The sequence below is a fragment of the Pseudophryne corroboree genome, chromosome 8, assembly GCF_028390025.1.
Source record: "Pseudophryne corroboree isolate aPseCor3 chromosome 8, aPseCor3.hap2, whole genome shotgun sequence".
In the NCBI taxonomy this organism is placed as follows: Eukaryota; Metazoa; Chordata; class Amphibia; order Anura; family Myobatrachidae; genus Pseudophryne; species Pseudophryne corroboree.
In genome coordinates this window covers 8,553,493-8,577,832 of record NC_086451.1, presented here as the reverse complement: position 1 = coordinate 8,577,832, position 24,340 = coordinate 8,553,493, and the positions used below count along the sequence as shown (strand labels likewise).

General features: G+C 46.7%; 1 protein-coding gene across 6 annotated transcripts in view; it reads right to left on the bottom strand.

Annotated features, from left to right (window-relative positions):
* CACNA1B (calcium voltage-gated channel subunit alpha1 B) overlaps nucleotides 1-24,340 on the bottom strand; it is a 377,678-nt gene that overhangs the window by 136,660 nt on the left and 216,678 nt on the right. For all 6 annotated transcript variants that reach the window (XM_063935876.1, XM_063935872.1, XM_063935871.1 and 3 more), the window contains 5 exons: nucleotides 12,925-13,749; nucleotides 7,796-7,977; nucleotides 5,621-5,747; nucleotides 5,256-5,385; nucleotides 4,673-4,732 (listed from right to left, as the gene is read on the bottom strand). In XM_063935876.1, the coding sequence (XP_063791946.1) occupies nucleotides 4,673-4,732; nucleotides 5,256-5,385; nucleotides 5,621-5,747; nucleotides 7,796-7,977; nucleotides 12,925-13,749 (1,324 nt within the window). The remainder of the gene's footprint in view (nucleotides 1-4,672; nucleotides 4,733-5,255; nucleotides 5,386-5,620; nucleotides 5,748-7,795; nucleotides 7,978-12,924; nucleotides 13,750-24,340) is intronic.

The following is a 24,340-nucleotide window of genomic DNA, read 5'->3' as shown; positions in this document are numbered from 1 at the left end:
TGCTGTGTATAAGTAATGCAGTGTATGTAGAGGATACGCCCCACTGTGGAATACAGCGACGCTCTCAGTTGCGCTGTGTATAAGTAATGCAGTGTATGTAGAGGATACGCCCCACTGTGGAATACAGCGACGCTCTCAGTAGTGCTGTGTATAAGTAATGCAGTGTATGTAGAGGATACGCCCCACTGTGGAATACAGCGACGCTCTCAGTTGCGCTGTGTATAAGTAATGCAGTCTATGTAGAGGATACGCCCCACTGTGGAATACAGCGACGCTCTCAGTTGCACTGTGTATAAGTAATGCAGTGTATGCAGACGATACGCCCCACTGTGGAATACAGTGACGCTCTCAGTTGCGCTGTGTATAAGTAATGCAGTGTATGTAGACGATACACCCCACTGTGGAATACAGCGACGCTCTCAGTTGCGCTGTGTATAAGTAATGCAGTGTATGTAGAGGATACGCCCCACTGTGGAATACAGCGACGCTCTCAGTTGTACTGTGTATAAGTAATGCAGTGTATGTAGAGGATACACCCCACTGTGGAATACAGCGACGCTCTCAGTTGCGCTGTGTATAAGTAATGCAGTGTATGTAGACGATACGCCCCACTGTGGAATACAGCGACGCTCTCAGTAGTGCTGTGTATAAGTAATGCAGTGTATGTAGAGGATACGCCCCACTGTGGAATACAGCGACGCTCTCAGTTGCGCTGTGTATAAGTAATGCAGTGTATGTAGAGGATACGCCCCACTGTGGAATACAGCGACGCTCTCAGTTGTGCTGTGTATAAGTAATGCAGTGTATGTAGAGGATACGCCCCACTGTGGAATACAGCGACGCTCTCAGTTGCGCTGTGTATAAGTAATGCAGTGTATGTAGACAATACGCCCCACTGTGGAATACAGCGACGCTCTCAGTTGCGCTGTGTATAAGTAATGCAGTGTATGTAGACGATACACCCCACTGTGGAATACAGCGACGCTCTCAGTTGCGCTGTGTATAAGTAATGCAGTGTATGTAGAGGATACGCCCCACTGTGGAATACAGCGACGCTCTCAGTTGTACTGTGTATAAGTAATGCAGTGTATGTAGAGGATACACCCCACTGTGGAATACAGCGACGCTCTCAGTTGCGCTGTGTGTAAGTAATGCAGTGTATGTAGAGGATACGCCCCACTGTGGAATACAGCGACGCTCTCAGTTGCGCTGTGTATAAGTAATGCAGTGTATGTAGACGATACGCCCCACTGTGGAATACAGCGACGCTCTCAGTTGCGCTGTGTATAAGTAATGCAGTGTATGTAGAGGATACGCCCCACTGTGGAATACAGCGACGCTCTCAGTTGCGCTGTGTATAAGTAATGCAGTGTATGTAGAGGATACGCCCCACTGTGGAATACAGCGACGCTCTCAGTTGCGCTGTGTATAAGTAATGCAGTGTATGTAGAGGATACGCCCCACTGTGGAATACTGCGATGCTCTCAGTTGCGCTGTGTATAAGTAATGCAGTGTATGTAGAGGATACGCCCCACTGTGGAATACAGCGACGCTCTCAGTTGCGCTGTGTATAAGTAATGCAGTGTATGTAGACGATACGCCCCACTGTGGAATACAGCGACGCTCTCAGTTGTGCTGTGTATAAGTAATGCAGTGTATGTAGAGGATACGCCCCACTGTGGAATACAGCGACGCTCTCAGTTGCGCTGTGTATAAGTAATGCAGTGTATGTAGACGATACGCCCCACTGTGGAATACAGCGACGCTCTCAGTTGCGCTGTGTATAAGTAATGCAGTGTATGTAGAGGATACGCCCCACTGTGGAATACAGCGACGCTCTCAGTTGCGCTGTGTATAAGTAATGCAGTGTATGTAGACGATACGCCCCACTGTGGAATACAGCGACGCTCTCAGTTGCGCTGTGTATAAGTAATGCAGTGTATGTAGAGGATACGCCCGACTGTGGAATACAGCGACGCTCTCAGTAGTGCTGTGTATAAGTAATGCAGTGTATGTAGACGATACGCCCCACTGTGGAATACAGCGACGCTCTCAGTTGCGCTGTGTATAAGTAATGCAGTGTATGTAGAGGATACGCCCGACTGTGGAATACAGCGACGCTCTCAGTAGTGCTGTGTATAAGTAATGCAGTGTATGTAGACGATACGCCCCACTGTGGAATACAGCGATGCTCTCAGTAGTGCTGTGTATAAGTAATGCAGTGTATGTAGACGATACGCCCCACTGTGGAATACAGCGACGCTCTCAGTTGTGCTGTGTATAAGTAATGCAGTGTATGTAGACGATACGCCCCACTGTGGAATACAGCGATGCTCTCAGTAGTGCTGTGTATAAGTAATGCAGTGTATGTAGACGATACGCCCCACTGTGGAATACAGCGACGCTCTCAGTAGTGCTGTGTATAAGTAATGCAGTGTATGTAGACGATACGCCCCACTGTGGAATACAGCGACGCTCTCAGTTGTACTGTGTATAAGTAATGCAGTGTATGTAGACGATACGCCCCACTGTGGAATACAGCGATGCTCTCAGTTGTACTGTGTATAAGTAATGCAGTGTATGTAGACGATACGCCCCACTGTGGAATACAGCGACGCTCTCAGTTGTGCTGTGTATAAGTAATGCAGTGTATGTAGAGGATACGCCCCACTGTGGAATACAGCGACGCTCTCAGTTGTACTGTGTATAAGTAATGCAGTGTATGTAGACGATACGCCCCACTGTGGAATACAGCGATGCTCTCAGTTGTACTGTGTATAAGTAATGCAGTGTATGTAGAGGATACGCCCCACTGTGGAATACAGTGACGCTCTCAGTTGCGCTGTGTATAAGTAATGCAGTGTATGTAGATGATACGCCCCACTGTGGAATACAGCGACGCTCTCAGTTGCGCTGTGTATAAGTAATGCAGTGTATGTAGAGGATACGCCCCACTGTGGAATACAGCGACGCTCTCAGTTGCGCTGTGTATAAGTAATGCAGTGTATGTAGACGATAAGCCCCACTGTGGAATACAGCGACGCTCTCAGTTGCGCTGTGTATAAGTAATGCAGTGTATGTAGAGGATACGCCCCACTGTGGAATACAGCGACGCTCTCAGTTGCGCTGTGTATAAGTAATGCAGTGTATGTAGAGGATACGCCCCACTGTGGAATACAGCGATGCTTTGTAAATGAACCAGAAGGAGAAGGTGACAGTTACATATAATGTTCTTAATTGGAGGATTTTTCAAATTTCCAAACACTGAGCATTTTTTGAGAAAGTTTCCGTATTTTAATTAGCAAATGTGTAGAGTAACAGATTCTCAGACGTGCCGAGGTTTTAATTACTTTTATAGAAATGACAGCGCATAACAAATGTTAATTAAGTTATGCAGTGAGAGCTTTAAGGAACGCAGCGCTGCTCTCTTCAGAAACAGGTAAAGCAAATTAAATCTGATTTATTCGTAAACGTAAGAAACACGGGTCACTTCTGAATTCAGCCGGTGTCTGGCAGATTTGGGGTGGAGGGGGGTGTTATTCTGCCACCCTGAGGTGACAACGGATGCGGATAGCAGAGAGGATCTGCAATATTTCATAGTGACAGGCTATGAAAATATTTCCTACAGAAGGTTTGCACCTTCAGGTGACTTTAGCTTGCTGGAAAATGTGCACCCTCGTGTAACTCTAAAGCTTGTATCTGGCACCGTACCTTTATAATGTTAAATCTCCTGTTTCCATACATCACCAATCTTTATATTTGGTGTGAGGGTGGGCAGGAGCCCTATCTATTTTAACCGGATCATTACTGAAGAAAACAACTTAATCCAAAATATTAAAAATGTTTTAATAAATATTCCTGAGCCAATACGATAAAGTCAAAATAAAATAAAAATACTCTTTAATAAAAGGTCGCCAGGTCCCATCATTTCATTATACAGTATGTTCCCACCAAAATTCTAGACTTTATTACACTACCTTACGTATCAGTTAGATTGTAAGCTCATCTGGTTAGTCCCTTCTGTTTCATGTCATTGTGCACCATTTGTTTGTATTATGGGGGTCATTCCGAGTTGTTCGCTCGGTAAATTTTTTCGCATCGCAGCGATTTTCCGCTTAGTGCGCATGCGCAATGTCCGCAGTGCGACTGCGCAAAGTAAATTTGCTATGCAGTTAGGTTTTTTACTCACGGTTTTTTCTTCGTTCTGGTGATCGTAATGTGATTGACAGGAAGTGGGTGTTTCTGGGCGGAAACTGGCCGTTTTATGGGTGTGTGTGAAAAAACGCTGCCGTTTCTGGGAAATACGCGGGAGTGGCTGGAGAAACGGAGGAGTGTCTGGGCGAACGCTGGGTGTGTTTATGACGTCAAACCAGGAACGACAAGCACTGAACTGATCGCAGATGCCGAGTAAGTCTCGAGCTACTCAGAAACTGCACAGAGATGTCTTTTCGCTATATTGCGAATCTTTCGTTCGCAATTTTAAGAAGCTAAGATTCACTCCCAGTAGGCGGCGGCTTAGCGTGTGTAAAGCTGCTAAAAGCAGCTTGCGAGCGAACAACTCGGAATGACCCCCTATGTACAGAGCTACGCAATGTGTCAGAGCTTTATAAGCAGAAGGATGATAGTAACTGTGGGTGTAGTACATGTAGTGATATGGAGAAACAGCTCTTACCTTTATCACCATCTCGAAGGTGAAAACCCCGGTGAAGATGTAATCCATATATTTCAGCACCTGCAATCAGAGTTACGTCAGACATCACTCCACGCAGAGCAGAGCGCTGTGACACGTTACACAGCCAGGAGCGGGATACATAGGCATAGCCCACCTCATACACCCTATGGTTCTGCAAAATGTCTGACCCACTACTCCCATATATAGCCTGTGGGGGCACAGAACGACCAGGATGAAACACAGACATACTAGGTGTAACCTACAAGCAGGATATATGGGAACGTTACAGACAAGTTTCCCTCTTGTGCAGCAGCCCCGTGGAATCCCGTAAATTAAGATCGCTGTGGGAAATACAACAATATTCTGGGTTCTACTAGAATAGTGAGAGGACCGGGCTGTGATTAGGCTCTTCCATAGGGATTCTAAATTGTATAATCTCACAGTGAATGCCTTCTATCTAACACCCGCCCTGGCGTTATCACTCGTGAAACAATTTGGACAGTATGTGACTAAAAAAAAAAAAAAACGGAAATAAAATGAAGATAAAACCATTTCTACGCTGCCCCTCGATTAGATTACTCACATCATTATGAGGTGCGTCCGCCTGCACGGGGTCTTCTGCCGCCAGCGCAATGCTGCTCAATGCGATTACCACCAGGATGACCATCTCGAAGTACCGTAGGTTGACGATGTAGTGACACAGACGACGGACTCTGCCAGGAGGAGAGGAGAAGCCATGACAACACGTTACTTTACCCTCGAAATCTCCCCATACTAAGTCCACCCCCCGCTGAGACATGGACCCGGAAAACCTGAAGCAGCTACTACGTGCCCTCAGTAATGCAGGTCTGAGGCGCCACCATCTACAGGAATGGACAGCTGACTGGACACAGGCAAGACCTGGTGCTATGTGGTGACAGTATCACGCGCCAGGACAAAGGTACTTACGGGTTGGTGGAACTGAAAACGAACATGGAGCTGTAAGGCAGGATCTGCTTTGGTCCATTTTTGGTCTGGTCATCCGCCTCCATCTCCTTTTTTTCCTCAGATTTGACATCGAACTCCACGTTGTTTACTGGAAGAAAGAAAGGGTCATGTGACACTGCTTCTCTATAGTGGATCCATCATGTTCGGCCATTTTTTAACCTGAGACAACGTCCAGCTGGGAATTGATGGCATCACTGAGCTTTCAAACCCCAGACGTTTCCAGTACCCCATTAAATGTTTCATATAATGACAACACTCTAACAGGCCGCAGCGACTGACACATGAAATGCTAAGGCACTGGTGTATTCATATACATATCAAATGTCATTTAAAGTGACACCTGTAACAGGAAATGGGGTAAGAAAATCACTGCAAGCAGCCAGGGCAGTAACGGCCTGATTCGGAGTCAGATTCTCCACTGTCTGTATCTGCGTCTTCCGGAATTGCTTCTGTAACTTTATCCAAATATCGCAACAAAGCCCTTCCCTGTATGCAAATACCGCAACAAAGCCCTTCCCTATATGCAAATACCACAACAAAGCCCTTCCCTGTATGCAAATACCACTACAAAGCCCTTCCCTGTATGCAAATACCACAACAAAGCCCTTCCCTATATGCAAATACCACTACAAAGCCCTTCCCTGTATGCAAATATCACAACAAAGCCCTTCCCTATATGCAAATACCACTACAAAGCCCCTCCCTGTATGCAAATACCACTACAAAGCCCTTCACTGTATGCAAATACCACTACAAAGCCCCTCCCTGTATGCAAATACCGCAACAAAGCTCTTCCCTATATGCAAATACCACAACAAAGCCCTTCCCTATATGCAAATACCACTACAAAGCTATTCCCTGTATGCAAATACCGAAACAAAGCCCTTCCCTATATGCAAATATCACAAGAAAGCCCTTCCCTATAAGCATATACCACAACAAAGCCCTTTCCTGTATGCAAATACCACTACAAAGCCCCTCCCTGTATGCAAATACCGCAACAAAGCCCTTCCATATATGCAAATACCGCAACAAAGCCCTTCCCTATATGCAAATACCACTACAAAGCCCTTCCCTGTATGCAAATACCAAAACAAAGCCCTTCCCTATATGCAAATACCACAACAAAGCCCTTCCCTATAAGCAAATACCACAACAAAGCCCTTCCCTGTATGCAAATACCACAACAAAGCCCTTCCCTGTATGCAAATACCACTACAAAGCCCTTCCCTGTATGCAAATACCACTACAAAGCCCTTCCCTATATGCAAATACCACTACAAAGCCCTTCCCTATATGCAAATACCACTACGAAGTCCTTCCCTATATGCAAATACCACTACGAAGTCCTTCCCTATATGCAAATACCACTACGAAGTCCTTCCCTATATGCAAATACCGCTACGAAGCCTCTCCCTATATGCAAATACCGCTACGAAGCCCTTCCCTAGTGTACAGCCCTGCGTCTGCATGTGTAAGAACTGGGACGCCCACTTTGAGCGTCTTCAGACGTTACCATCAGACGTCACCATCAAAACTTGGGCAGGTGCAGATTATCCGTCTGAATATCCCCCCTTTATGAACAATTCTGCGCCTGTGCATGCAGCCACTATTAGCGTCTGCACCCCCATAACACGGACCATCTTTGTGTGTCTGCTTAGCCTAATACATTTGCCCAACACTTTCAGTGACCACACCTCTACCATGCGTCTCATTCGAAACTCCTTATCTGTGCATACGGAATCTAGACTTGAGCGCAGAAGAGAAAAAAAATCGCTCCACTGCGTCCAACTTGCCGCTCCGCATGAACTTAGGATCAGGCCCTAATTCTGATAGATAAAGGGGCTTTATATCCACAAGACTTGATAATTCGGCGTGGTAATTCCATATAGCTAGCCCAGACGTGAGCAATGCTTCCAGTCCGCACACGGCACTGCAGCATGAAGAAGAAGATAACATGGAGTCTGACAACATAACAGATGTGTGTAAATAAATGTGTCAGTGTTTGGCAGGAAGCGCTTATGCATTAACCTTTAACCTTCTCTGACGTTAGGCTTGTGGAAGATGTATAGAAATGACGGGGCTGACGTGGGCACGTGCCGGGAACCACGGCTGAAAATAAAAAGCTGCTCTTACTTGGTATGACGGCAGTCTCTCCCGGCGGCCCAGTGATGGTCACCGGTATATTGACTGTGCTGGAGCGGTCTGGATGAGGTTGGGCCATCCTGTTCACGTTCTTCTGGTTATCGGCGTCTTCCGACTGCTCCGGCAACTGCTGCAGCCCGCTGACGGGAACCTCGGCCTCATTGTGGTGATCCCTGCAGTTACATATGTATTATTAGCTCGGTTTCCATGTGCTAGGAGGACGGGAGAGGCGCCGGGAGATCCGCATGTAGGGGAATAACGTCTGAGCTGACAGTAACATGGAAGCTCTGTCACACGCTGGGATTCACACCGCGGCCATACTGCCCCGCAATACTCCCATCATTCTGAGGTATTACCGCCTGTGCTCACTGAGGGGGAGATGTATCAAGCATTGGAGAATGGAGAAGTAGGCCAAAGCACCCCATCAGCTCTCACATTTATCTAGCCCAGTGTTTAAAATGACAGTTAGACACAGATTGGTTACTATGGGCAACTTCTCCACATTATCTCTCTCCAAGGCTTGATACATCTCATCCCCCTCTCCCTGACTTTGATGTTCAGGTACCAAAATGATTATTAATGACCCTTTACCCAATCATCAAAACCATTAACTAACTCTATTCTGTCTGTACTACCAAGCCTTAGTTGTACTTCCATCTTCCTAAAGGTATTACTGTTCTCTCTCTCTCTCTCTCTCTCTCTCTCTCTCTCTCTCTCTCTCTCTGTATGAACTACATTCCAGCCGTCAAGACTTATAACTAAACTCTCTTTCAGTCATCTTAGCTAGAGTATAACATCAGCTACAGGCGCAGTATAACTTGAGGAGCTATACTGGAGGGACAGTAGGTGGCACTGTGTTATTCACTGTCACTATGTAGTCATTCTTTGCTGTGAGAGCGTATTCCCTTATAGAATCTACTTGCTAATACTCCATGTTGTGGGGTTTTCATGTACTGGTCACTGTAAAGCTAATCCCGCAATCTGTGTGTTTGATACTTGAATTATGAAGTATATTCTGCAAAATCCTAAAGTTCCAACTGACTGCACTCACTGTCTCTACTGTCCATTTATACTATGACTGTACGTCATCATTCTGAGGTACTGACTGCACTCACTGTCTCTACTGTCCATTTATACTCTGACTGTACGCCATCATTCTGAGGTACTGACTGCACTCACTGTCTCTACTGTCCATTTATACTCTGACTGTACGCCATCATTCTGAGGTACTGACTGCACTCACTGTCTCTACTGTCCATTTATACTATGACTGTACGTCATCATTCTGAGGTACTGACTGCACTCACTGTCTCTACTGTCCATTTATACTATAACTGTACGTCATCATTCTGAGGTACTGTCTGTACTCACTCTCTACTGTCCATTTATACTATGACTGTACGCCATCATTCTGAGGTACTGACTGCACTCACTGTCTCTACTGTCCATTTATACTATGACTGTACGCCATTATTCTGAGGTACTGACTGCACTCACTGTCTCTACTGTCCATTTATACTATGACTGTACGCCATCATTCTGAGGTACTGGCTGCACTCACTGTCTACTGTCCATTTATACTCTGACTGTACGCCATCATTCTGAGGTACTGACTGCACTCACTGTCTCTACTGTCGTACAGTCAGTCTCTACTGTCCATTTATACTCTGACTGTACGCCATCATTCTGAGGTACTGACTGTACTCACTGTCTCTACTGTCCATTTATACTCTGGCTGTACGCCATCATTCTGAGGTACTGACTGTACTCACTGTCTCTACTGTCCATTTATACTATGACTGTACGTCATCATTCTGAGGTACTGACTGCACTCACTGTCTACTGTCCATTTATACTCTGACTGTACGCCATCATTCTGAGGTACTGACTGCACTCACTGTCTCTACTGTCCATTTATACTCTGGCTGTACGCCATCATTCTGAGGTACTGACTGTACTCACTGTCTCTACTGTCCATTTATACTATGACTGTACGTCATCATTCTGAGGTACTGACTGCACTCACTGTCTCTACTGTCCATTTATACTCTGACTGTACGCCATCATTCTGAGGTACTGACTGTACTCACTGTCTCTACTGTCCATTTATACTATGACTGTACGTCATCATTCTGAGGTACTGACTGCACTCACTGTCTCTACTGTCCATTTATACTCTGACTGTACGCCATCATTCTGAGGTACTGACTGCACTCACTGTCTCTACTGTCCATTTATACTATGACTGTACGCCATCATTCTGAGGTACTGATTGCACTCACTGTCTCTACTGTCCATTTATACTCTGACTGTACGTCATCATTCTGAGGTACTGTCTGTACTCACTGTCTCTACTGTCCATTTATACTATGACTGTACGCCATAATTCTGAGGTACTGACTGCACTCACTGTCTCTACTGTCCATTTATACTATGACTGTACGCCATCATTCTGAGGTACTGACTGCACTCACTGTCTCTACTGTCCATTTATACTATGACTGTACGTCATCATTCTGTGGTACTGACTGCACTCACTGTCTCTACTGTCCATTTATACTCTGACTGTACGCCATCATTCTGAGGTACTGACTGCACTCACTGTCTCTACTGTCCATTTATACTATGACTGTACGCCATCATTCTGAGGTACTGACTGTACTCACTCTCTACTGTCCATTTATACTCTGACTGTACGCCATCATTCTGAGGTACTGACTGCACTCACTGTCTCTACTGTCCATTTATACTCTGACTGTACGCCATCATTCTGAGGTACTGATTGCACTCACTGTCTCTACTGTCCATTTATACTATGACTGTACGCCATCATTCTGAGGTACTGACTGCACTCACTGTCTCTACTGTCCATTTATACTATGACTGTACGCCATCATTCTGAGGTACTGACTGCACTCACTGTCTCTACTGTCCATTTATTCTCTGACTGTACGTCATCATTCTGAGGTACTGACTGCACTCACTGTCTCTACTGTCCATTTATACTCTGACTGTACGTCATCATTCTGAGGTACTGACTGCACTCACTGTCTCTACTGTCCATTTAAACTCTGACTGTACGTCATCATTCTGAGGTACTGACTGCACTCACTGTCTCTACTGTCCATTTATACTATGACTGTACGCCATCATTCTGAGGTACTGACTGCACTCACTGTCTCTACTGTCCATTTATACTCTGACTGTACGTCATCATTCTGAGGTACTGACTGCACTCACTGTCTCTACTGTCCATTTATACTCTGACTGTACGCCATCATTCTGAGGTACTGACTGCACTCACTGTCTCTACTGTCCATTTATACTCTGACTGTACGCCATCATTCTGAGGTACTGACTGCACTCACTGTCTCTACTGTCCATTTATACTATGACTGTACGCCATCATTCTGAGGTACTGACTGTACTCACTCTCTACTGTCCATTTATACTCTGACTGTACGCCATCATTCTGAGGTACTGACTGCACTCACTGTCTCTACTGTCCATTTATACTCTGACTGTACGCCATCATTCTGAGGTACTGACTGCACTCACTGTCTCTACTGTCCATTTATACTCTGACTGTACGTCATCATTCTGAGGTACTGACTGCACTCACTGTCTACTGTCCATTTATACTCTGACTGTACGTCATCATTCTGAGGTACTGACTGCACTCACTGTCTCTACTGTCCATTTAAACTCTGACTGTACGTCATCATTCTGAGGTACTGACTGCACTCACTGTCTCTACTGTCCATTTATACTATGACTGTACGCCATCATTCTGAGGTACTGACTGCACTCACTGTCTCTACTGTCCATTTATACTCTGACTGTACGCCATCATTCTGAGGTACTGACTGCACTCACTGTCTCTACTGTCCATTTATACTCTGACTGTACGCCATCATTCTGAGGTACTGACTGCACTCACTGTCTCTACTGTCCATTTATACTATGACTGTACGCCATCATTCTGAGGTACTGTCTGTACTCACTCTCTACTGTCCATTTATACTCTGACTGTACGCCATCATTCTGAGGTACTGTCTGTACTCACTCTCTACTGTCCATTTATACTCTGACTGTACGCCATCATTCTGAGGAACTGACTGCACTCACTGTCTCTACTGTCCATTTATACTCTGACTGTACGCCATCATTCTGAGGTACTGACTGCACTCACTGTCTCTACTGTCCATTTATACTCTGGCTGTACGCCATCATTCTGAGGTACTGTCTGTACTCACTGTCTCTACTGTCCATTTATACTATGACTGTACGTCATCATTCTGAGGTACTGACTGCACTCACTGTCTACTGTCCATTTATACTATGACTGTACGCCATCATTCTGAGGTACTGTCTGTACTCACTGTCTCTACTGTCCATTTTTACTCCCTGACTGTACTGCCATCACCCTGGGTTACTACTTACTCTACTCACTGCCTTGGCTGTCCTGGCTGTACATTAGTCACCTGCCCCATCATTTGGAGTACATGTACTCTGTGATAACCCTACCCTGCAGTACATGCCAAATCCATGGCATCTTTAGCCATTTGTTGATTTACTTTTTTATAACCTACTGTAGACTCCAATTATTCATTGCATCAGTCAGACTGTACCCCCCACCAACCCATCACTAAACCATGGCTCTGCACCATCATTCGCAAACAAACCACGCTGATAGGATTGGCTGATTAATCTCCCAGGCTGGAATCTCATCACGCTCATCTGTCTTGTCCGTTCCAATAAAGTGGTTGGATAAAGGAAGATGGGACGATTTATACACTAGACAACTGCACACAGCGGAGGCAGCCATTTTGTGGTATGACTAAAATGAATCACTGGGTACCAGCGTAAACAATGAGTCGCAAACCAGCATTCACTGGAAAGTGTCCAGCCGTGTCCCGGTCACTGCTGAATTCATAGGCTGCAGTAACGAGTACCTCAGACAACAAAATGGCTGCCTCCAGGGCACTGTGTGCAGGCACTGCACATTCTACAAATATACTCAGTGCTTATGTACTTTAATAACATTGCAATGTCATCCAAACTTAGATAAATGAGCACAATCTGCTGGCAAGATATACAGTGAAAGATCATGGCCTTACCTCAGCCTGTGATTGCGATGTTCCCTCTCTCCCGGCTCTACCTCTTTGTTTTCCTTCTTGTCCTCTGCATCATATGTGGAAAGTGCTTTGTGCCTGTTCCGGTGTCTTGACCGTGGGAGCTCCTCCCCATTTTCTCCCACTCCTCGAGTCGTGCCGTCGCCGCCGTCTCTGTTGCCAGACCTCGATCCACCTCCACGGTGCCGAGACTTCCTCTCACCTTTCCCACCAGAAGGCGGTTGGCCGTTGCCTTCTTTGCCTTGCCTCTCGGCCGAATGGCGGTGTGTGCGGTGTCGTCGGTGCTCCCTTTCTGCCCCCTCTTCAGGAGAAGCCCTTCGATGGTGCCTCTTCCCCCTTTCTTGACTCCGGTTCCGTTCTCCTCTTCCTCCTTCTTTTCCACCTTCCCCTTCTTTACTACGACTTCTGTGCTGGCGATGACGTTCTTCTCTGTCATTGCTGCCAGAGTCGCCATTGTGATTACCATTCTCCCGGCTGCCACCATTGGTTTCGCCAGCTCCACCCTCTCTATGCCGGTGTTTTCGTGGTGCTGTTTCCGTAGTTACCTCAGGACCTGGTTCTGTTTCATTTGGAGGTAGTGGGTCTGGGCTGCCATCTTTTGTCTCAGTAGAGTCCTGGGAGTCCACCAACAATGGTCGATCCATGTGACTCTTCATGTCGGGCCTGAGACGCAGCGTGGTTGCATATCGTAGTCGATCCTCGGGTTCCAGCTCACTATAGAGGGCTTCACAGCTGGCGCGGAAATTGTGCATGCGGATCTGGCTGGTACGTTGCTCCCACACTGACCGACATTTGGTTGAGTTTTGCTGTCTGTTAAAGGGAAGGTGAAAAGTTATATAGGGGCAGGCAGGCAATGCATACCATCAGCGCAATACATGAGGTCACGCATGAATGAAAGAGCGTTATAATAATAAAAAATGCATTTCAGAAAAATGATGGAGAATATTTATGATAACTGCATGACAAATTATATAAGATGAAGAGTGAGAGAAGAGAATGGAGGTGAGTAGCTATTGTGGTCGTACTAAAACTAGAAAGAGGGGTAGTAATAGACATTTGTGGATGAAAGGTTTGAAGTCGGGAGAAGGGAATGGAGAACAGTGAAGTCCTGTGACTACCCTTCACTACGTAACATTGATCTTACAAAACAGACAGAAGTAATCAACCCAAAAACATATAACAAACAGATTGCAATCTCGGGTGGAAAGGGCCTGGATAATATCCCCCCCCCCCCTTCCCCCCTTTACGTAGACCCCATGACGGTGCTTTAGGAATCCGGTCTCCAGCAAGGGAATTATTAGCTAATAGGTCAAATAAGCAGCACAGTCCTGGAGGGCTGAACCGTCACCTGCTCTTGCTGGTATTTAGTATTAAGTCTTTCCTGTTTGTTACGCCAAATATACTAACCAAACAAAGCCAAAAATTGTGGTTACTGTTAGACGGTTAGACAGGGCAGGCCAAGAAGTCTGACAACATAGAAGAAACAAAAAACTACCCCACCATCAGGGTTCCTCAGAGAAACTTGAGTTGTCCACTTCAGTTTTTTTAGATCTCTGCTTTAAGTCAATAGTAGACATACTTCAATTTACTGCCTGACCTCAAAAAGTAAGTAGGGCTTACCCACTGGCCTCATATGACATCACTCATCTTGTAATTGTAATCAAATATTAATTCATTTTGTAAACCAAAAAATAACTCCACACAAGGAGCTCCTTATACAACTAGCTTCCTTGTGAAAAAGCATAATGTGACATTCACAAGTATATGTGTTAAAGGGCCTAATTCAAAACCTGATCGCACGCTAGGTTTTTTTGCTGCGCTGCGATCAGGTCAGAACTGCTCTTGCGTATGCACCGCAACGCGCAGGCGCGTTGCACGGGTACAAAGCGGATTGTTGCTGTGCGATGGGTTTTACGAAGTATCCATTCGCACGGCCGATCGCAAGGAGATTGACAGGAAGAAGGCGTTTGTGGGTGGCAACTGACCGTTTTCTGGGAGTGTTTGGAAAAACGCAGACATGTCCAAGCGTTTGCAGGGTGGGTGTCTGACGTCAATTCCGGGCCCGAATAGGCTGAAGTGATCGCAGCGGCTAAGTAAGTTCTGGGCAACTCAGAAACTGCACAAACTGTTTGTTGTACCGCTCGGCTGCACATGCCATCGCACACTTGCACAGCTAAAATACACTCCCCTATGGGAGGAGACTATCTGATCGCAGCGCTGCAAAAAATAGCTAGCGAACGATTAGGTCTGAATTAGGCCCTCAGACCGTAGCAGCAAATCTGTTAGCAGATGGGCAAAACCATGTGCACTGCAGGGGAGGCAGATATAACATGTGCAGAGAGAGTTAGATTTGGGTGAGTTATATTGTTTCTGTGCAGGGTAAATACTGGCTGCTTTATTCTTACACTGCAATTTAGATTTCAGTTTGAACACCCCCCACCCAAATCTAACTCTCTCTGCACATGTTACATCTGCCCCACCTGCAGTGCACATGGTTTTGCCCATCTGCTAACAAATTTGCAGCTACGATCAGGTCTGAATTAGGGCCCTCATTCCGAGTTGTTCGCTCGCTAGCTGCTTTTAGCAGCATTGCACACACTAGGCCGCCGCCCTCTGGGAGTGTATCTTAGCTTAGCAGAATAGCGAACGAAACATTAGCAGAATTGCTACTAAATAATTCTTTGCAGTTTCTGAGTAGCTCCAGACCTACTCCTAGATTGCGATCAGCTCGGTCCGTTTAGTTCCTGGTTTGACGTCACAAACACGCGCTGCGTTCGGCCAGCCACTCCCCCGTTTCTCCAGACACTCCCGCGTTTTTCCCTGACACGCCTGTGTTTTTTAGCACACTCCCGGAAAACGCCCAGTTACCACCCAGAAACGCCCCTTTCCTGTCAATCATTCACCGATCAGCAGTGCGACTGAAAAGCGCCGTAAAGACAACAGCAAAACTGCTTTTTTAGTTAAATTACTAAGCGCATGCGCCCTGCATGCCTTGCACATGCGCAATTAGCAACAAATCACAGCATATCGAAAATCGGCAGTGAGCGAAAAACTCGGAATGACCCCGTAGGTCCAAAGTGTCCATAGCCTGCTTGGGTTTAAGATGTTCCCCATTGCATATAACCTTCCTATCAAACTCACTGCAACCTATTGTCTTCTTTTATCAGCCGCTATAGGCTCAGTTAGGTGGACACAAATGCGTTGCTTACTGAATGGATGTCTGGCGTGCATTGTAAACATCGTGGGTATAGGTACCATAGAGGAGGTAGTTCAGTTACAGGCGACGTGCAGCAAGTTTTCCAACATATTATATGGGAAGCGAGGAAACACTGGGCAGATGTTTTGGAGCAACACATTGCGGACAAGGCATGCAACTGAATCGCCCTATGAAAGTCCTTCTTGTTTAGTATTATTTTGTAGTTTGTACACTATTTTAGTATTAGCCCTTATCTAAATAATTTCTGTTTAATCAGTTGTATTTTTTCTTTCAATAAATGAGAACTACACATACAGTAACTGCTGGTGAGGGTTCACCAGTGATCCACAAAGTGGTGATACAACCTCCCGCTAATGCTACTACTTCTTCCTTCCATACTACCAACTGTTTTCCCTCTAGTTTGCTAACCTATATCCCATTTTAAAAGATAATTCCTGCAACTGTTTATGACTAAGGGTGGTTCCTGGTTGCTGGTAGCTGAGGTGGTTATCCGGAGCTGGAGCCAAGAACAGACCCAAAAGTTAATCACACAGGAAGGCAGTGAGGAATCCACCATTAGTAATAGGGTTTGCTATCAACCATCGCTGGTCAGAGGCCGATAATGAGTGTTTCACCATCAACGGCCAGCCACCAATGGTATAATATCAATGGCCGAGCATGATGGTGAAACACAAACATGTTTTTTTGCGCATACACATATGCCAAATGCTTAAGAGCAAAACACAAACCATCGATGGCTCACAATTTATGGCTCCTGCCTGATGACTTAAAACGGGTGGTCTTCAGGCTCCCGGCGACCACCATAACGGCAAAACAACCAGCTATCGATGGTCACCACTAGCTGGAGCCACGGGATGATCCAGGGACAAGATCAGGAACAAGCCAATGGAAGTCAGACAAGGTCAAGGGTCATAGAACCAGGAACTCAAACAGTAGAACCAGGTCTCAGGACCAACTTAGAGTGCAAAGCACAGCAATCAGGAACCTTATATACACCCATATTATAAGGGACTGGTTGTAGCCAGGAAGTTGGACGGAGAGTATGCGAATACATGATGCTTAAGTCTTACTCAACTGCCCATTTGCTGGGATCCTGCAGAGTATGTTCTTTTCCTAGAAGATCCTGACATTTTCCTCTGTTGCAGATATGCCATTACCACTCACAGTGCATGAGGCGTGTTGGTAACTACATACGATATCGCACACGCGAGCCCATTACATGTAATATTCCGCATTTCTGTTGCTTTTCTCTCTGAAAGAACTGCGCATTTGTCATAGGCCCTCAGGCAGGGAAGGCTGACATTCCTGCAGGTTACATGGCCACAGTAATGACTGTCTCCGAGGCTGCTATGTCTGATGATAATTAGCGTGTGATAAAATCTGCTATAACGTCTAATAACCATTCCTCACGGTGCTTGATGAGACTGGCAGACACCAAAAAGAGCTATTCCTGGTAGAAGGGGATATATTATTTAAATACAATTTAGTCTATTTCATGTGCTTCAAGACTTACTGTTCATCTGAATTAATTTGCTGCGAACGGAATAACAAGGAGAAAGAAGGAATACACCCATCCAAAGCCGGAGAGCAGGATTACAGAGGCTGCAGAGGGTAACAGGAGGCCACCTGTCCAAACCGAAGGGACAGCCTGTACATGCAACAGCCCAGATGTCCGTGAAACACCCAAGAGTCGCCCCAGAGGCCCAGTATATATACGTGGGAGCATGTGACGTTCCATGTGCGTCAACAGTGACTTGCCATCCGCCTGCCAGACTTCCAATAGGAAGGACATTCAGCCACACTTCAAAGAGGCAGGACACTCAGCCAAACTTCCATGGGCAGGACACTCAGCCAAACTTCCATGGGCAGGACATTCAGCCGGACTTCAAAGGGCAGGACATTCAGCCAGACTTACAAGAGGCAGGACATTCAGCCAGACTTCCAAGAGGCAGGACATTCAGCCAGACTTCCAAGAGGCAGGACATTCAGCCAGACTTCAAAGAGGCAGGACATTCAGCCAGACTTCCAAGGGCAGGACATTCAGCCAAACTTCCAAGGGCAGGACATTCAGCCAGACTTCCAAGAGGCAGGACACTCAGTCAAACTTCCAAGGGCAGGACATTCAGCCGGACTTCAAAGGGCAGGACATTCAGCCAGACTTACAAGAGGCAGGACATTCAGCCAGACTTCAAAGAGGCAGGACATTCAGTCAAACTTCCAAGGGCAGGACATTCAGCCGGACTTCAAAGAGGCAGGACATTCAGCCAGACTTCCAAGAGGCAGGACACTCAGCCAAACTTCCAAGGGCAGGACATTCAGCCGGACTTCAAAGGGCAGGACATTCAGCCAGACTTACAAGAGGCAGGACATTCAGCCAGACTTCCAAGAGGCAGGACATTCAGTCAAACTTCCAAGGGCAGGACATTCAGCCAGACTTCAAAGAGGCAGGACACTCAGCCAAACTTCCAAGGGCAGGACATTCAGCCAGACTTCCAAGAGGCAGGACATTCAGCCAGACTTCCAAGAGGCAGGACACTCAGTCAAACTTCCAAGGGCAGGACATTCAGCCGGACTTCAAAGAGGCAGGACATTCAGCCAGACTTCCAAGAGGCAGGACACTCAGCCAAACTTCCAAGGGCAGGACATTCAGCCGGACTTCAAAGGGCAGGACATTCAGCCAGACTTACAAGAGGCAGGACATTCAGCCAGACTTCCAAGAGGCAGGACATTCAGTCAAACTTCCAAGGGCAGGACATTCAGCCGGACTTCAAAGAGGCAGGACATTCAGCCAGAATTCCAAGAGGCAGGACACTCAGCCAAACTTCCAAGGGCAGGACATTCACCTGGACTTCCAAGAGGCAGGACATTCAGCTGGACTTCAATGAGGCAGGACATTCAGCCAGACTTCCAAGAGGCAGGACATTCAGCCGGACTTCCAAGGGCAGGACATTCAGCCAGACTTCCAAGAGCCAGGACATTCAGCCAGACTTCCAAGAGGCAGGACATTCAGTCAAACTTCCAAGGGCAGGACATTCAGCCGGACTTCAAATGGCAGGACATTCAGCCAGACTTCCAAGGGCAGGACATTCAGCCAGATTTCAAAGGTCAGGACATTCAGCCAGACTTCCAAGGGCAGGACATTCAGCTGGACTTCAATGAGGCAGGAAATTCAGCCAGACTTCCAAGAGGCAGGACATTCAGCCAGACTTCAATGAGGCAGGACATTCAGCCAGACTTCAAAGGGCAGGACATTCAGCCAGACTTCCAAGAGGCAGGACATTCAGCCAAACTTCCAAGGGCAGGACATTCAGCTGGACTTCAAAGGGCAGGACATTCAGCCAGACTTCAATGAGGCAGGACATTCAGCCAGACTTCAAAGGGCAGGACATTCAGCCAGACTTCCAAGGTGTCAGCGTCCTCCAGCCACGTCTTCAACTACCATCCACAGTTCATTATCTACAGTCTCGTCTTTCAAATCACAGTCCACAGTTCTTACCTCCAGCCACGTCTTTTGACCACCATCCACAGTTCCGCAGCTCATTATTCACAACCTTGTCTTCCAAGCCGCAACCTGCAGTGCTTTATCCGCAACTACGTTCTTTAACCAACGTGCTCCAGCCACAGTTCTCTACCCCAGCCCTGTACATAATAAATACTATTCTTTGACTTTCAACCCCTCCTACGTTCTTCATTGTTCCGTGTCCCATGCGAAGGAACTATATCCAACCCCCTCATCTTTTTCACCCACAGCCATCTACCTCCTCGGGCAAGTCTCAGCTGTCGGATCCTCAAACTCTGCTAGACGTGACACAAGGGCAGGACATTCAGCCAGACTTCCAAGGGCAGGACATTCAGCCAGATTTCAAAGGGCAGGAGATTCAGCCGGACTTCAATGAGGCAGGACATTCAGCCGGACTTCAAGGAGGCAGGACATTCAGCCAGACTTCAATGAGGTAGGACATTCAGCTAGACTTCAAAGAGGCATAACATTCAGAAAGCCTGTCAGAAACAGGACACTCAGCTGGACTGCTGTTGGCAGGACATTCAGATCGGCTGAATGTCCTGCCTCATTGAAGTCCATCTGAATGTCCTGCCTACAGCAGTCCAGCTGAGTGTCCTGTTTCTGACAGGCTTTCTGAATGTTATGCCTCTTTGAAGTCTAGCTGAATGTCCTACGTTTATCATTCTGACTGAATATCCTGCCTCTCCAAGGTCTGGCTGAATGTCATGCCTCCAGCAGTCCAGCTGGGTGTCCTGTCTCCAGCAGGCTGGCTGAATGACTTGCCTCATTGAAGTCTGGCTGTGTCCCACCTCCAGCAGTCCGGCTGAATGTCCTGCCTCATTGAAGTCCGACTGCTGGAGGTGGGACACAGCCAGACTTCAATGAGGCAAGTCATTCAGCCAGCCTGCTGGAGACAGTACACCCAGCTGGACTGCTGGAGGCATGACATTCAGCCAGACCTCGGAGAGGCAGGATATTCAGTCAGAATGACAAACGTAGGACATTCAGCCTGGACTGCTGGAGGTTGGACATTCAGCTGGACTTCAATGAGGCAGGACATTCAGCAAGACTGCTGGAGGAAGGACATTTAGCCGGACTGTTCGAGGTGGGACATTCAGCAGGACTGCCAGAGGCAGGACATTCAGTCAGACTGCCGGAGGTATGACATTCAACAGGACTGCCGGAGGTAAGACATTCAGCTGGACTGCCAGACGTAGGACATTCAGCCAGACCAGCCAGTATGCCGGAGATAGGACATTCAGTCAAAGGCAGGACATTTAGCTGGACTTCCAAGAGGCAGGACAACCAGCTGGACTTCCAAGAGGCAGCACAATCAGCTGGACTTCCAAGAGGCAGGACATTCAGCTGGGCTGCTGGAGGCAGGACATTCAGCCTGAAGGACATTGAGCAGGACTACCAGAGGCAGGACATTCAGCTGGGCTGCTGGAGATAGGACATTAATCCGGACTGCTGGAGGCAGGACGTTCAGCTGGACAGCCAGAGGTGGGATATTCAGCTAGACTTCCCAGAGACTGGATATTCAGTTAGACTGGCAAAGGCAGGACATTCAGCCTGAAGGACATTGAGCAGGACTACCAGGGGAAGGACAATCGGCCTGAAGGACATTGAGCAGGACTACCAGAGGCAGGACATTCGGCCGGACTATAATGATGTGGATGCTTCTGATTGCACACTGACACCTGCAGCTGAAAGTACCTCATTCATTAGTGTCACGGGCATCTATTCTAATTACTCAGCTGATACTTCCATTAGGTCTACTGATTGTTAAAGGTGAAAACACATTTATATTTAGTTTATTTTGAACCAACAGCGTAGAGCAACGTTAGCATGTAACGCTGACCAGTCACCTCTAGCACTTGCAGGGCGCCTGTATGCCTGATGCAAATGTTCCTATTATACAGCTGGACACATCCTGTATATACATCTGACTTATATACATGTATAGGAACTTATAGCGCTTCTGTATTCTTCCTATGTCCGCTCAGGGAGCGGAAGCGCCTCCCTGTAAATGAGCTGGTATGTATGATAACTCAACATCCAACAGTTTCCCAACTTTCAACAAGTAAACTTTTAACGCTGTGATTTTTGCTCTGCATGAATTATTTTCCTGATTGAACAGTTCCCTGGCTGTCTAATACGCCCATTAACGCAAGCCCTCACACAGGGCTCTGGCGACCTCCCCTGGCCGACCGCTGTGTGATGAATCGCTATACGGACGCACAGCTCTTCCTCTCAGTGCAGAATCCGGGGAATTTGAAGATGGGAGAACAGGGCCATTTGCATAGTAATGACTGAGATCTATTATTGAGAGCCTGGCTTCTTTAACAAGAACAGAGCAATTAGCTGCCCCGGGGCACCATCGGGCACCACTAGTGCGGGAGCCGTGGTCTGTAAAGAAAGAAATAATAAAAAAAAGGATTAAAAAAATCCAGACTCGCGCCCCCTTATCCCTTAGTTATCTTCTTCATGCCAAACCCTCCAAGTTGGCGCTACATATCACCACTAATTCATTACTACTCCCCATAATACAGGCGTGGCAAATGGCGAGGAAATCTCTCAAACTTCAGCACTTGTGCTCACTCTCGATGCCCCTTATAGGCAACCTGGAGTTTCAGGAAGGAGAGGCTCTACAACCCTTCATTACCTGGCACTCTCTTGGTATCCGCAACCTACGCAACTTGCTTAATCCCTCCCGTGTCCCGCTGTCTTTCGCGGAGGCACAAGAAAAATATGGCCTGCCCCCTCACAACGAGTTTGCCTACTTCCAGGCAATACATTATCTTAAAAATGTACTCTCGAGATTGACAGGGAATGATTTTCTTAACTCTCTAGATACATTACTCCAATCAACATGCTACTCTATATCAACCATTTATACTCGTATTCGTCATGAACTCATCCCTGACACGGACCTTCCAGAGCTGTCCCAATGGTCCTCCCACATTTCAACGGTAACCCCTGAATCCCTCCTAAATCACTTTCAACTCACCCTAAAACTTATCCCTGCAAGCTCCTATCAAGAGATGGCCTATAAAATGCTCCATAGGGCATACATCTCACCTAAACGCCGATATTTGATGGGCATCTCAGAAGACAGCAAATGCACTAAATGCTCAATGGAGGGGGCCGACCTCTTCCATTGTTTCTGGGACTGTGCTCTGGTGTCACGGTTTTGGCATGAGGTACATCATTATGGAACCACCTCCTTAGGCATATCCTTTAGTTGCACTGTTTCTTGGGCATTGTTTGGATGTTTGACCGACCAGCCAGACATCCCCAGGTCTAACAAAAAACTACTTATGATATTGTCTGCGGCTGGCAGGAAGGCAATCCTACAACAATGGATCCACAACATACCTCCTAATCTTTCGATGGTGACCTCTAGATTATTTTTTCTATTCACCATGGACTGGCTGGAGGCCTCTATCCATAAGGAGAGGCTCACCCCTGCCCTGTTCCAATGCTGGGACACATACATTTTGACACTCCCCCTACACACTAAACAAGCCATTGATAAATGCTTTCAATCTACCTCATGGTACCTCCTCCACACATTAGCCCAACCTAACCCCTTGAACATCTGATTTGCCCTCTCTCCTCTCCTTTTTCCGGACCCCTCCTCCGCTCCGTTCTATTTTCAATAGTCTACCGGGTTGACTAGAAATATGGACCCTCGATATGGGAAGATTGCTCTGTGGATGGATCAACGGCCCGTGTCCCATAGTAGGCATTACATGTTAGTTTATTTTCTTATGTTCTAGATATTATGTATATGTTTAGGGAATTCGAAATACTCTGTCCATACTGGCGGAGAACCGATGTTTAAACCACCTCTTTTCATCTATAGTCTGCGACACTTGGAGAACTAAAGCACGTTCTCAATTCCCTGATATCCTTAGTTATACATAAGTTGCCTTTCTTGGAAGGGTACGAAGGTTTTATGTAGAGAAAAGTTTGAAAATAGGTTTGGATCTCTACCAGGTTTTATATGAGACTGAATAATCTGTAACTTCCTGTCTTTTGTCTAGAGGCTTATATATAGCGCATATTATGTTGTACAATGCCAACTATATATTCCATTCGATGTCTCGAAATGCTATATATCTACTCTGTATGGTATGAGATTATAATAAAAACAATTGAAAAAAAAAAAAAAAAAAATCCAGACTCTATTTTTACCTGTGTAGTGATCCAAGGACAGCGCAGAGTGGGGACTGCGCAGAGAGGGGACTGCGCAGAGTGGGGACTGCGCGACGGTTCTATAAAGATACTGTGGGGCTCATTGTGAGTGGACTGATTTTCTGCTACTGAGTCTGCGAGAAGAGTCCTGTGGCTCGTGCGTTACACACAGAGGCGCAGTTGCGATTGAGATGCACAGTACCAGAGAGGTCTTGGAAAAATGCTGGGTGTTCCTGGGCTTCAGAGACGCACGGATACGGCCCGTCTTATGGACGCGTGGCTGAAATGTTTGCGTACACAAACGCTCAGTCGCTCACAGTGGTAAAATCTGCAGTTGCCGCAGGGCTGGTGCGGCGACTGATGGTGGCGTCTAAAGACGCAACAGGCGGTATCACAGCGTCTACAGACGTTGATTGTGGGAGCCTCAGTGCTTGCACGATCATACACAGGGATGCACCACGGGGCAGGGTTTTGTAGCGGCA